Source organism: Athalia rosae, chromosome 2 (genome assembly GCF_917208135.1).
Source record: "Athalia rosae chromosome 2, iyAthRosa1.1, whole genome shotgun sequence".
In the NCBI taxonomy this organism is placed as follows: domain Eukaryota; kingdom Metazoa; phylum Arthropoda; class Insecta; order Hymenoptera; family Athaliidae; genus Athalia; species Athalia rosae.
In genome coordinates, this window is record NC_064027.1 from 13752276 (window position 1) to 13766690 (window position 14415).

The following is a 14415-nucleotide window of genomic DNA, read 5'->3' on the forward strand; positions in this document are numbered from 1 at the left end:
TTTGTTTGATCATTGTGGCGACCCTGCTCCACAGTATCAATCACCAGTGATCCGACTCCTGGTTCATCCGGTATTTGGCACCCCTGAGCAGTACCGCTTCCGACGTACCATCTTTCCAGTCAAGCAAAAGTGTTTTTCAAGATTAGTCTTATTTAACATAATTTTTATTAATGTCAGAGCCACAGTCCGCGCTTCTACTAAGAAAACAGTTAGCAGGTACCCTAAAAATAATAAACATTTATATGTGTGGGGCATAAATGGTGAATTGTTCGTAAGAATGCCTGGTCATTTCTAGCAATGAAACACGGGTCGACCTCGCTAGTACGGTCGATTCACATTTCTTTGTCACTTCTGCCTTTGCCTAAAAATATATTCAATTGAAATATAACCGGAAAGGTTAACGTTTCCATAAACATTTACCGCATATACGACGAACTCAAGCCTTCAATTTGTACGCAAAAATCAATACAGTTACACCCGTGTGCCCCCGTGAATAATGCTAACCTAGCATTTCGTTTTGTACGAGAGAACCGCTAGGCCATGCGCCTTGACGTGAAATGCGTCACGAAATTTACCGTCTGTTTATTTATAGCTTTTGCGTGCTCTACGTATTACGACCTGACCTTCTTTGTTCAAAAAAATCATGTAATATTAATTTCTGGATATTACAAATTTATTTTCCCTGTTCTCCCTTACCCCTATTAGCAGACTACCTTGTCAAAAGTTTAACCAACTCACAAGGTTAGCTCGCAATCTCGATGAGAAGGCCTCTGGGTATTATTAGCCTGCACAGCAGGTTTTACACTTTCTTTTTCAATGTTCATTTTGTTTTTTGAAACTTATACATCTTGTATCTATGCATGTGTGTATATTTATCATGGCTGATACTGTGAGTATTGACAAAATAAAAATGATTACTCAGACGGTCTTTGTTATCTTGAGGATCCTATAATTCTTTATTTGGAAATTCGGTAGATTCCAGCTCATTAATTTGCGATTATAACTGAAAATTAATTTTCTTGAACTGTTTACAATTATTTACTTTGGCAATCAGTAGTCATTTGTATACAAATTGAAACCCATTATCTTTGAATGTAAACATCACTAATCCCCTTGGTTTCTAATTATTTGTTCTAATTTTTGAATTCACAATAGCCAGTCTTCTGATCTCAGGAAATTAAATCTGATATAATCTTCTTCTATTGATTCATTGATTTCATGCTAGATCTCTCTAGCAAATCAGATTCCTATCTTTGATATGAAAATATCTTGCTTTTGCACTTACTGTTCTGGTGTTTAATCTAACAGTTTCACAGATGATGAACCATTACTCAATATCATTAAGCTCAATCTTCAACTAAACATATCCAAGTTGACCATTATTTCATATTACCAACTACCATGTGCTTGTATTTGTTGATTCCAACAATTATGTTTCTTCCAAATGATTTCAATCATCTTGACCTCTTTGAAGTACTTTAGTGCTGTGCACTGTGAATTATCCCAGTTATTTGAAATGAAGTTACTTATCGTACCTATTGTGAAGCTTTCTAACAATAAACTGTTCCTTTTCAGAATTAAATAAAAACCCGGTAGAAGGGTTTTCAGCAGGCCTCATAGATGACAATGACATATATCGATGGGAAGTGCTCATTATTGGACCTCCGGATACATTGTAGTAAGGATTCATAAACAGAAATTCTCTTGGTTTAGATACAAGTTTAGTGTCGAGCGTGTATTGTACACTATTGCGGATCTATGGTCTTTTTTAAGCCAGCCCTTCCAGTAAAATTATATTCATTGTATAGATTTTTATCATTTTAACGTATTTAACGTTTTTCTTATCTTTACTTAATGTGAACTTTGAAAAGTTAGAAACACGAACTGTCTGACATGGTAAAATCAATTACGCTTCAATTGTAGCACACTACGTACTTGATACTCTGGTTTGAAAAAAATGATATTGCCAAGATGATGGGGTAAAAATAGATTAAAAATTTTGATTTTTATGTCACTCAAAGTATTTGGTGTTTAAATCCATACATCTTTCAGTGAGGGTGGTTTCTTCAAAGCGCATTTGCAATTCCCCAAAGAGTATCCACTCAGGCCGCCAAGAATGAAATTCATAACAGAAATATGGCACCCAAACAGTGAGTTTTCCTAATAATATGCAGAACTTTTCATTCATGATATTGTATTTTTTGTTACCACATAATTTGAATTTGGTGTCCGAACAGTTGAAAAGAATGGTGACGTGTGCATATCGATCCTGCATGAGCCAGGAGATGATAAGTGGGGCTACGAAAAAGCGTCAGAACGATGGCTACCCGTTCACACGGTTGAAACAATTCTCATAAGCGTTATCAGCATGCTTGCTGATCCGAATGACGAGAGTCCCGCCAATGTTGATGCCGCCGTGAGTATTTTTTTATAGTATCTCATGAAAGGATGCAGGCTTGTGTCTAGTAATATACATGCATCGTGAATTTCAACTATCCTCATTTAAACGAATTTCTAATATTCCTATACTTTGCACGAACGAATCGAATTTTTTAACAAAAGATCTCATGCTTATTGATGATTGTAAAATTATGAAAAACTTGAAAGCCGCCATTTGCCAACGTAATACCAGAGTTCTACTCACTTTGATGACGTGTATTTGAACAAAGAAAATCATGGACAGATAGATTTTCGCGTGTTGCATCCATGTACCCTTCCCAGATATTTGACTAATTAATTCATTCGCATTTCAGAAAGAGTGGAGGGAAAGTTATACGGAGTTCAAGCGAAAGGTGGCAAGGTGCGTTCGAAAAAGCCAAGAAGAGTGTTTGTAGGGGAAGAACGAATATTCAGACGGAAAGACTTATTTAATTCTGGTACGTTGTATAACTTTCTGGAATAATGTACTTGAACAGACTTGTAATGTATGATCGAATTGCGTCGGTTTTGGTTCATTTTTTTATGTTTTTGTACTTTTGTTTCACATTGTATCGAATATGTGAGGATCGTTCCTTAATTGATCACCCAAGCAATATGCAAAAGTCTAGTTTATTTTGAAGTAGGACTTATTGGCGTTAGAACGAGAGTCAGGAATTTCAGATTTCAAAAAGTAATTGCGAAGGCAACCAGTAACGATGGTTTATCTAGCACCAGTTCAGAAGTGATATGATTACTTCTACGTTCCCTTTGTAAACATTTACCGGCCATATTGTCATTGCAGATAAAACCCGCAATGCAAGTCTCAAGTCTGATCTTACCTGAGCAGTAAGTGATCAATCCAAGATGATGGGATGATCATAAAAATCTTGTGCACTGCCGTTTATCGTTGCTGTTTTAACTTGTAATAATACACAACTCAACAGTTCACTCAATATCCGGTTACTCTGCATCCCAGAAGTTTCTCCAAACTATAGAGATAGCTGATAACGATCATAATTTTATTGTAGTTGAGATATATCGATCGGTAGCAGGGAATTAAGTGTGACTCACGAAATTGCTGGAGACACTGCTTGGACCGCTCGGCTCTGCACGTTAGTTCCGTTTCGGCCTATATAGATGGGCGTTATCGCACATTGGATGAAATCCTCGAATACGTTTTGCATTGTTAGTTGGCATAAGAGGGGGGAATATGTGGCAAAGAAACAATAGTTATCAATGTATGTGAAAAAATTCACAGGGAAACTACGCACTGTAGGGCATAAAAACAAGCGAAGCATGCAGCTAGTGGATAAACGGTGCCACTGAACACGGATTAAAGATACCTGGCCGAGACACCTCGCATTTCGCAGAGCTGTGTTGAGACGCCGGATCACCAACCTACCATCCATCAACATGAGGAAAATACATAAAAACCACACAGCTCACCTTTTACATAATAAACTAAAACTAATTTACAATTATACATAATAGAAATCATCTGTACCAATAATACCCTAATATTAATAGTTATTGTAAACTTAACCCCCGCTGCCCTCCGCCCTTTGCCTCCCTGCCCAGCGCCCTGTAATTTAAAATATGTTTACGTTTATCACTCAACAATATTCCTTAGCGTCGTTTCGTATTTTCTTACTTTCGTATATAAATAAATTTTTGTAAAGTCAAAAGAAGCAAGAATCGTTGACGTAAGCCAGTGAAAATACACAATGTGAATTACATTTATATTATACTATCGTATTATTAATGATGATATCAGGTATGATTGCAATGACATGAGTACATACCTAATACGAATTTTTGCCGAACCGTAAGTTGCCAAAATAACGAACGCTAGTTAGAATAATAATAACTATAATTATTAGTTCAATTAATCATAAGTGCACTGGTACATACGCTATCAAACTCGCGTTGTACCCGTTCTTCGTCATCGTGGTGGCCCAATTTTTCCTTTCCCTGTCCATTTCGAACCCAACCTCTTCCTACCCCTTTCCCCATCCCCGACTTGCGGTTCTACTACAAACTTAGGTTGAAATTGAAGCAACTTGTCCAACTATATATTAATATTGTCAATTAAATTTTAAATCTGAATTTTAACGGCTTATCATTTTCACCTGTTATTCTACTGATGCAATCATTCAAATTATATTCGATACTTGATTCTGTACATTATTTGTTCATATCCCATACTCGAAAAATGTGGAATATACATAGATCTTTGTTATTTTCCTGACTGATCTCGAAATGCGTTGCGCTAATTTGATGTAAGTCACTTTTATAAGGATTCATTATTGTCATACTTGTCGAATAGCTGAAGGCTCTTTGTAAATTTGCAACGAAATATGAGCTGGCGAGAAATGCAGGTTGTGTAATAACATTTAAAGTATAGGGAGGACTAAACTAAACTCTGTATTCCTGATATTTCAACCGACACATAAGTAAATCTGAACTCAAACAAGCTGCAAAAAGTATATCTATTTATTGTAGTTGAAAAGATCCCACTAGCCATCAGAGAGGTATGAGGCTTGACGGATAAACGATCGGCTAAATTGCAAAATTAGATCAATAGAGAATATAATACTCCGTCGTTTATCTACGAGATCAATTACGCCTTTCTTCACCTCTACACGTTACTGCAGTTATTCTCTCTTGCGAAACCTAGAATTAAATATTCGGTAGTTGAGGGGGTAGCGACGTCTTAGGAAATTCGAAAATAACGAATATGGATGCAACGTGTAGATGTTTGCATCGAAGAAGAAGTTGTCACACTAGAAGAACGTAATGTATGTTTGGCAAAACATGTTTACCTTTTTCTAGCCTGGGTGTCAACAATACTCGCCAGCCACGCATAAGCCGATCAAAATACCTCAAGTTTTTCGCTACACAGCGCGAAAAATCGGCGATAACTCGATCATTTCCATGAATAGTTCAGTTTAGCTTGCTTGAACTATATAGCTAGATTCGGATTTCCGAACGAAAAAAGACATCAGAATACCATAGAAAACCCAATTTAAAAAAATGTTGATATTTTTTACCCTTAGGATTTCATCGATTTGTGGATCAAGACTCAACAATTTTTGTCCCAGTATTTTTACGTATTCCTGCGTATTACGATCTCAGAAATACGAATCTGTTGATTCAATTAAGCTACGATCACAATCAATCGCTATATCTCAATTCTTCCACTCCAAACAGCGAAAGATTGGCGTCAACTCGATCATTCCGATGAATGGATCGATTTAATTAGGAGATTTGGATTACTCATATCAAAATACATCAGAATACACTCATACCGATAATTCAATTTGCGGTCAAAAGTCGAAAAAAGTCATAGGGCTTTGAGCAAATTTCGCTTTAAAAATGCAATTTTTTATTTCACAGTATTCTCAAGTATTTGCCAGTCAGATACAATATTCTGGTGAAATGCTAACTTAATGCGATCCGACCGTTCGCAATCCTATCACAGTTTCATCATATTTTTTCAAAAGATTGCTGGGTCAAACCTACTACGGTACTTACCTCTATATCCGAAGGTGGTGCGGAACGGCCCGAATTCTGCAGCGGGCTTCCATCCTATTCCTGCCACTTCTCTGACACGACTGATTATTATCACTAAATCGTTCTCTTATCGAGTTCGGCTGGCTGAGTTCCCTCTACAGGCAAAATAGATTTACGTTAGATGCGCAGCGAGAGTGTTGATACACAGAGTATACAGACATGATATACTCATAATGTACTTTCATAAATGTACACACACGAAGATGGATGGATTATGAAAAAATTACGGGAATTTCTTTATTACTTTTTCTAGCAATGCATTCTTCGTACTGGAGATTTTTCCAATAACCTTTCAGAGTGTAGTATCTGTTGGATCGAGGCTGTTCGAATTGAACGATGGAAATGTGGCAAATTTTGAATTATTTTGTTTATTATCTGGTGAGGATATTGGGGTAAGATATTTAATGATGTACGAATCGTTTTAATACAGGCTTTTTAATTTAGAAATTCTTAGAAGGAGACAGTGATATGAATAATATAATAATATATAGGTATATATACAATGAAGAAAAGTTTTGCTACTTTTTACTTTTGTGTCAGGTGTTACGTTCGTTTTATATATTTATTCATTTATCTCCATTTCTTCTTCCATTCTTTCCTACGTGTACGAGTAATTTGTCGTGTGCACGTCATGTACATGTATGTTATCGAGTAAAAGCTTTTACTAATCACTCTATACTAATTACTGATCGGTGATCAATAAAAATTTGAATAAAATCTACTAAAAAATGGCTAACATATTCGCTAATATTTTACAAAATCAAGACATCGAGTGATGTTTCGTAATTTATTTATCAATCCGAAGAAAATTGTGCCCCAAAATCAGAATTATCGAATAGCCGGGGACCAAAAAATAACTTGTTCCGACGAACACCCATCGCAAATGAATCATTTGCGGGTTTCACCTTACTCCCTGGATTATTTAAAAGAGAAACCGAATTGAATAACCGCGTTATCGCGGTTATTGCAACTAATATTTTAATAATCGTAATAATAAACATGAATGTATTGTAATTAACCGAGAACGAGCAATTAAATTGTCATTACACACGCGTTTGATTTCTATTTTGACGAACGAAGGCTAATTTTTTTGGCCAGAAAATCACCTTCAGCTTCCGGCTGCCCTGTATGCTAGCTCAATACTTGCACAATTTGGCAATATTTCAAGTGTACAATACACATAAATTCTCAATGCCTCGCGAACAATTTAGTATAATGATGAAATTATTGCTTGATTATTAATAACTTTTGGAAGATATGGATATATGTATGTATAATGTGTGTTATATGGGTGTAAATCGCGTTGCACTCGAGGAAATCTCACTTACATCGTAATACCTGAAACTAGTATCAATAAAATCTCTCGTATGTTTTTAATATTTTGTATACCTTATTTATTTCTTTTTTTCTTGTATAATAATCATAATAGTACAATTTAAAACAATAGTGCTCGTGTGTTTATGTAATGTACAGGATATCATTTAATTAGGCTATAGTACAATTTCAAATGAAATAAAAATCATAAAACTAATTAGTATTTTTAATACATATTTTCACTACTGGATGACAGTGACAGTTCTTTCCTTTTCATGATTTCTTTTTTTCTTCTTTTGCGTTTTCATTTTTTTTTCTTGATCGTATATCCGTGTATATCTTCGTGAAGGGTATTTATATTTTTCTGAAGGTCTATCTACAATTTTATTTTGTAAAATATTCATTAAGTTTACGATATGATTTTTCATGTTTTCTATATCATAACGAATTCTAGGCATATTCATAATATACGAATTTTATATTACATCTTTATGAATCATGTTTCTTAATTAAAAGCTGTACTGTTTAAATAATTAAAGCTATTATCTACGTTCTATCGATTATCTATAAAAACCTAGATATGCTGATGAATGAAGATGAAATAATAGATATAGTAGGCCTTTGAACAGCCACTGGTCGAATACTCTCGGCGACAATTAACGTATACAATATTAATTAGCGAACGGCTGCCCGATTGATTGGTAGTGCACGTACGTTTGTATTGCTTCGAAATCCGATCAATGAAAATCGTTACTGCGGATACAATGCAGTTCGTCACCATTTATAGTATTACTTATTGATATAAAAAATGCTAACAAAGTGTCGCCAGGACAACTGAATTAATTCATGTACAGCGAAATGACGAGAAAAAGAAATAAAATAAATAAACGTCAAATTCGCAGCGCGATTATAAAAAAAAACAAACTATCAGAGAATAAGAGGACCAATTGCTGTATAATTGAGTTGAGCTCGCGATTTTATATCCGAGAACGAGTTTTAATAAAATCAAACGGAAGTCGAGGGATTTTCAGAATTCCTGCAGCAGATCATCGCCCAGTTGTTATTATTACTATTATTACTATTATTACTATTATAATTATTATTATAATTATTATTATAATTATTATAATTATTATTGTTATTATTATTTTAATTATTATTATTATTAATCTTATAATTATTATAATTATCATAATTATTATTACTATTATTATTCTTTTTTCTTTTCTTTTTTCTTGCAAATAATTTTCAATAGACATTTGACAGTTGTTTAATATAGTATAGAACTCGAATAATATTGACCATGGGAATTTAAAACGTATTAAGCTAATTGAATTTAAATAATTTAGTTTGGTATTAGTGTTTGAGATCGTGTACTTTTGCCGCTAGTTTAAAACATTTGACAGCTGAAGAATATATGATTGACTGATAAAATGCAGGATAAGTGCGAATCAATGAATGAACTATCGATCAATTGTTCTTATTCAGCTGTCGGCCTCTAGTATAATAGATTTTCGTTATCAGTTGAGTTAGTATACTAACTAACTAACCAACTAACTGGATAACTATCTAACTAAGTTGTGATTTTTACGTTTAAATATATACATTACGATATTTTACTAACTTGTAAGAAACTTAAATCTTAACAAAGGAAAAATGTCGATCACTGGTCTTTCTTTTGCAATGCCCTTTAACGTTCGTCTCAGTTTTATCATTAAAATCGGTTCTAATTAGGGACTAGAATTTAATCATAGATTAAACATAGCCTAATCCGTTAAATACTAGTTTGATTCATAAAGTCGGGGGATATTTTGTTCTTCTCTCATTCTTTTAATCACTTTATATCAGGCATTATAATCTTATACATTAAGTTTGAATTTTTGTTCGTCGTTGTAGGAGTCCTAACGTTTCGGTATATACTGTATAGAGTTTAATAATTATTATATAGTATAGTAATGTACAGGGTTTTTGTCTTCTCTTTCTCGCGTTCAATTTAATTTTGTACAATTATTTACACATGTAAGTCAAGAAACCACACTACCATTTCACGTGTACATTTCATTACGTCACATCTCGAGGTTGAGAACCCCTGGCTCGCTTGTAAGCATGTAAGCTATATCACATTGGCTTCATAAGCCGTTCGTTTTCACAATAATAATTAATGTTTTAATTATCAATTACTACTACAGTAATTACAACGCAATTATAGCTATCATCTCTAGAGATAGAAAAAAAACGAAAAAAAAAACCGAAGAAATAGTCTCTTCCACGATCGTTTACTTTTTGGCTACATCATACATATTCATTGTGATGATGATAATGTTTTAATAATAATAACAATAATGATAATAATATTAATAATAATAATTATAATGATCATAACAGTAATGATGACAATAATTATAATGATAATAATAATAATAATAATAATTACAATAATATAACATTGGTAACGGGCGTAAGTGAATTTTTCATTATTTTCCATGCGTTTTTATAAATAGAGGCTCGGTAGACAAAAAATATTTATAATGAAGAAAGACAGACAGTAAGAAAGAAAGGAAAACTCGTAGATGAAAAGTAATATTCAACCGAAAACAGAAGAAATATAACGTTAACAGCTTATCCTATGAGATAATATAATCAATAACATGAATCACAATTATGCAATGATTTAGTTTCAACTTAGTTAAAAATCATTAGTATAATAATAATGATAATAATAAAAATCATAATAATTTGATCTAATAACGTTACGGGAGATTGCACTGTGGTGTCCAAACTGTTTCGGACAAAGTTCGGATATTATTACTTAATTTTATTTATTATTCTTATTTCATATCTGAAAAAAAGGATTGGTACTCTATATCATAATACATACGCGTGTGTTATTCGTACAGCAGATTGCCAATAGTGCAACGCGAATGTATGATCGATAAATCTAGAGTATCTTCGTGCGCTTTGCAGCGATATGTGGAACGTTTTGAGGAGATGTAGATATAATTTAAGTCTCAAACCTCCTCGTACTCTTCCTACACGGTCCCCTGCACCCTGCACGAACCAAATTACAACACTCACTGCCCTCGCTCCGTTCACTGTGCTAAATAGTTTTTGATTCTGCTCTCTGAAACCGGTGTGATTCGCTGGCCCGTTTGTTTCTTTTCTATTTGATTTAATTTTATCTCTTGTCTTCTTGTTTAATAGTTATTTATTCAAACTAACTGGTAATCGCCCTCTTAAATAATTTTTATTTATTTTCTTTATTATTTTGTCAGTTATTCGGTACAATCTGCGCCGGTATATGTATACATGGTAATGCCCTTATTTTAGGCAGGAATCGGCCCTAGCTGATCCTATCGTTGGCTTCTTTTAGATTCATCTAAACTATGTAGTTTTGCGTTTTTATATTTATTAATAATTATGTTTTAATTTTTTTTTTTTCTTCAATTACGGTTACATTTATCGTTTTGAAAATTTTCCTTTCTTTTTTGGTTTATTTTTCTCCCTTCATTAATTTTTGTATATTATAATGTTTTTTTTTTTTTACCTTTTTTTTTTTTTTTTTACTAAGATCACTTTCGAAAAGCGTCATTTTGGCAAATCGCGCGTGCAATAATATTCACTTCACACTGTTTTTTCATTTGTTCAAATACCGCACTTCGCGCAAGAGATGGGAATACGTGTAAACGAGGGACGTGTCCCTCTTTTTCGTCCCACTACGTTTTATTCCTCTTTATCTCACTGTAAAATTTTTCGATAATTTATCACCGAACGATCAGTCACGGAAACTCATTGAAATACGACACTAGTAATCCCACACCTCCTCGGGTTCGTGCTTAACAACGTCCTTCGCATTATCTTCGACAGACTGTTGCTGTTGTTGCATACTCATAGGCTGCTCCGAAGGCGGCCGTGGCGACGTTACAGGACTGTGCTGACCGGACTTAGGACTCGGCATCGGGCTGTCTCTGTCCTGTAACCCTTGACCCGCTCCCGACGCTGACGAAGAATCACTACCTGCGTCCTCTTCGTATCTGTCTTGTACCGGCGTCGGTTCGACGCGAACAGTTTCCTCCGTTTCCCTTTTCACTCCATAGTCGTCCGTCTGCATGACGCAAACCCCGTTTATTATCACCTCGTCACCGGTTCTGGCTGGTTCTTGCCATTCGGGATTCACCCATTGCGGAGCGGCCGGCTTTCTTCTGTTGGATCGGACCGTCGCTGACGGAGCAGGAGTTTCCGTTGGCTCACGTTTTATGCTACCCCCCGAACCATCGGAGTCTTCGCTACCGAGATTGCTCATCGCGTCGTCACCGTCGTCGTCCTCGAATTCCTGGTTGGGTTCTCGTTTCAACGCACCCATCGATAGGTCGAGACCCGAGCACTGTTCTTTCAGGGCGCTACCCACCAGGGCGACAAGGTTTGTGTTGAAGTAAGGAGGGTACGGAATTGGGACGTTACCGAGGCCCATCCTCTCCTTCTGGATCTCCAGTAGTCTTTGGTTGAGGAGTAGTCGGAACTGTACCGAATCGAAAGGTTGCCCCGGTTCCCTCGGGGATTGGACCTCTTGGGGACCGTGAGGGGATTGCTGCTTCAGACGCATCCTGTGGTTGTGGAACCAGTTCGTTATCGTTCGCGAGGATAGGGCAAGCTCACCGGCGAGGAACTCTATCGTCGCCACGTTCGGGTAGGGGTCGAGGGTAAAAGCGAGCCTCAGAGCCTCTTTTTGTTCTTCGGAGAACAGGACGCGTTGTTTTTTCGCCGATGCCGGACCTGGACCGGGGGACGCAGCGTGATAAAACTCGGCCGTGTCGTTGCTCGATGTGTCCGAACTGTTGTCGTGACCGGGACCGCTGTTTCGCCGCCTCTTGTTCGCCTCTCGTCTTTCATTCTTCAGAGCTTGAAGCCGATCGACGTTGTGGGCGTCGGAGAGCCAGAGTTGCATTCTTATGAAAGGCTCGCGTCCCTTTATACTGAGCATGTGCCATGGCTTCGGTTTGCTCAATAGCTCGCTGACGGAACCCTGAGACAAACCCAACACTGCTTCACCGAATATCTTCTGACCGATATTGTTCGCTAAGAGAGCTTCCTTGATCTTTGTCGTGATCGTTTGGGTATCGAGATCCTGGGTAAGCGCCGCCATTTCGTAAACACTCGGTGAAATGTGGGGATGAAGTCCTCGGAGTGGCGAAGGCGTCATCTGATGATGTGGAGAATGAAGGCTCATCTGCTGCTGTTTCTTCTGCAGTTCCTGCATGCTAAGTTGGGCGTGCGGATGGTGAGGGCCGGTCGGGGTCAGCATCATCGGCGGCGGTGGTTGGGGGTGTTGCGGATGCTGTGGACTTTGCTGAGGAGGACCGAGCTGCATCTGACTTTCCTGTTGGTGCTGTGCCGCCGCTTGAGCCGCGGCTTGTGCGGCAGCCTGAGCTTTGGCGGCGTTCTGGAGTTGCTCTTGGACAAGTTTTGTCGGTGGCATCGGCTTCATCGGGGTTCCGCATGCTGTTGATTGAAAAAAGTAATTTATTCCCTCGGGTCCTGGATAAAACGACGAACGGTCTGGTCATAGCCCAAAAGCTCTCATAATCTATTTCTCGACATCACGTGCTTTCAGTTAAGGTATTTGGCAGTCGATTTTAACAATCAATGGGTAGTACATTATAACGGTGACATAGGAAAACCCGTGATTTATAGAAACAACTATCAAATATCTGTATACAATATCGAGAGAGTCGTAGTCCGTGAAAAGAATGGCTGCGCAGAGGGCGTTTCCTCTTTCGGGCAAGCCTCCACGGCGAATTGAAGCGAAAGTAATATTGTACATGACCAGTAAAGACGCAATTGTAAGTCCGGCACTTCCTACACGAAATCTCTGACCGAAGTTCATTTCCATGGGATTTTTTGCCGCTCAGTTTTTGTTTTGGCTGTAAGATATCGAATTGTTTACCTCGTGCCCTTCGTTTGTTTCGCGATAAAAAATATCGATAAGATTTTACACCGGCAACGCGGTGACCTTCGTAGGGCTCTTGAGCTATGATTGGTGGAATAAAGTAACAAAACATCTATATTGACCTGAGTTGAACTTACGAGGCAGGCCGCCGTAGCCGCCGGTCCTCATGAGCTTCTCCGGAGCGATTTTGTACTGGCTCGCGACGAGTTTGTGGACGGCGTTATCGTCCTCGAGGAACATCTTCATCCTGATGAACGGTTCGCGTCCCTTCTGCGTGAGCATATGCCATGGCTTGGGTCGAGCCAGAAGATCGGACACCGAGCCTTGGGAGAGTCCCAATACGGATTCGCCGAACAAACGTTGAGAAATCGAATACTGGGAGAGCTGCTCCTTCACCTGTACGGAAATCTTGACAATTCAGTCTCCAGAATAGGAATGAAAGCCCCAACGCGAAAACTATCGCGTAGACTTAATAAAAATCTATGAAATCCTGACTTACCCTTTTGACGATATCTTCTGTATTCAAATTGTTGTACATGTCGAACTGTTGTTGCGTGATCGGTGGTAAAACCGCTTTCAACGGTCTTTGATTCGGCGAATGGTGAGTTGGAGTGGACGGTTGGCTGATTAAGCTATTAGTGATGGACGCCATTCTTTGCAAGGGGCTCGCTGCCGCGGCGCCGGCAAATTCTTCGCTCGGCGTCATTGCCGGTGGTAAAATCGAGTTACCCAGCGGGGAACTCGCACTGGAACCACCGGGGGTTGACTGTGGCCCGATGGGTTGTTCTTGCTTGGGTCGTACCAGGGAGAACGCGCTTCCCGCGTGTCTCATGGCTTCCTCCATCTTTTCCTTCTCTTCCTCCGACACACCGTTCATCATCTTGTTTCTCGGATCGACCTTGACCAGGCTGAGGTCCTGGACTCCGCCGCCGTTCGTCGCTAGGTGATGCTGCTGAAGAGCTTGCTGCTGGAGAGCGAGGAGTCCCGGAAGTCCCGGAAGACCGGGAAGTCCGGCGAGAGCTGGATTTTGTCCGGCGCCGGAATTCAGTTTTTGCAGCTCGCGATGATACGCGTCAAGGGCGAGGCGAATGTCGTCCTGCGTGCGATCCATCCCCTGCATACCCTGCGCCCCGCTGAAAAAGGGTGGAAACATCGCGCTACGATTA

The 14415-nt window shown here is 38.1% G+C and overlaps 2 protein-coding genes across 12 annotated transcripts in view; one reads left to right on the forward strand and one right to left on the reverse strand.

The window, feature by feature from the left end:
- The first annotated feature begins 50 nt into the window (after positions 1–50).
- Positions 51–4524, forward strand: LOC105684878 (ubiquitin-conjugating enzyme E2 G1). 2 transcript variants are annotated; one of them, XM_048650434.1, is made up of 6 exons: positions 51–216; positions 1576–1678; positions 2053–2150; positions 2238–2416; positions 2754–2876; positions 3447–4524. In XM_048650434.1, exons 1-5 carry the CDS (start codon positions 171–173, stop codon positions 2832–2834), a joined length of 507 nt encoding a protein of 168 aa, XP_048506391.1. In that variant the 5' UTR covers positions 51–170; the 3' UTR covers positions 2835–2876; positions 3447–4524. The 2 variants fall into 2 exon arrangements, with proteins under 2 accessions (XP_048506391.1, XP_012253999.1); XM_012398576.3 differs by having other exon boundaries at positions 57–216; positions 3677–4524.
- Positions 4525–7605: 3081 nt separating this feature from the next.
- Positions 7606–14415, reverse strand: part of LOC105684859 (homeobox protein cut) — a 97400-nt gene continuing 90590 nt past the window's right edge. For 6 of the 10 annotated variants that reach the window (XM_020851664.2, XM_048650428.1, XM_020851669.2 and 3 more), the window contains 3 exons: positions 13749–14406; positions 13372–13657; positions 7606–12801 (listed from right to left, as the gene is read on the reverse strand). In XM_020851664.2, coding sequence (XP_020707323.2) covers positions 11108–12801; positions 13372–13657; positions 13749–14406 — 2638 coding nt within the window. In that variant the 3' untranslated portion in view covers positions 7606–11107. The remainder of the gene's footprint in view (positions 12802–13371; positions 13658–13748; positions 14407–14415) is intronic. The other 4 variants (XM_012398544.3, XM_020851671.2, XM_012398539.3 and 1 more) reach the window with 4 other exon arrangements.

What these genes read in the sequence shown, in the direction of transcription:
- LOC105684878 (XM_048650434.1), top strand. Translation starts at nt 171, where the DNA reads ATGTCAGAGCCACAGTCCGCGCTTCTACTAAGAAAACAGTTAGCAG. An exon ending in GGACCTCCGGATACATTGTA is followed by an intron (nt 1,679 to 2,052) that starts GTAAGGATTCAT and finishes TACATCTTTCAG; the next exon opens with TGAGGGTGGTTTCTTCAAAG. An exon ending in CCGCCAATGTTGATGCCGCC is followed by an intron (nt 2,417 to 2,753) that starts GTGAGTATTTTT and finishes TTCGCATTTCAG; the next exon opens with AAAGAGTGGAGGGAAAGTTA.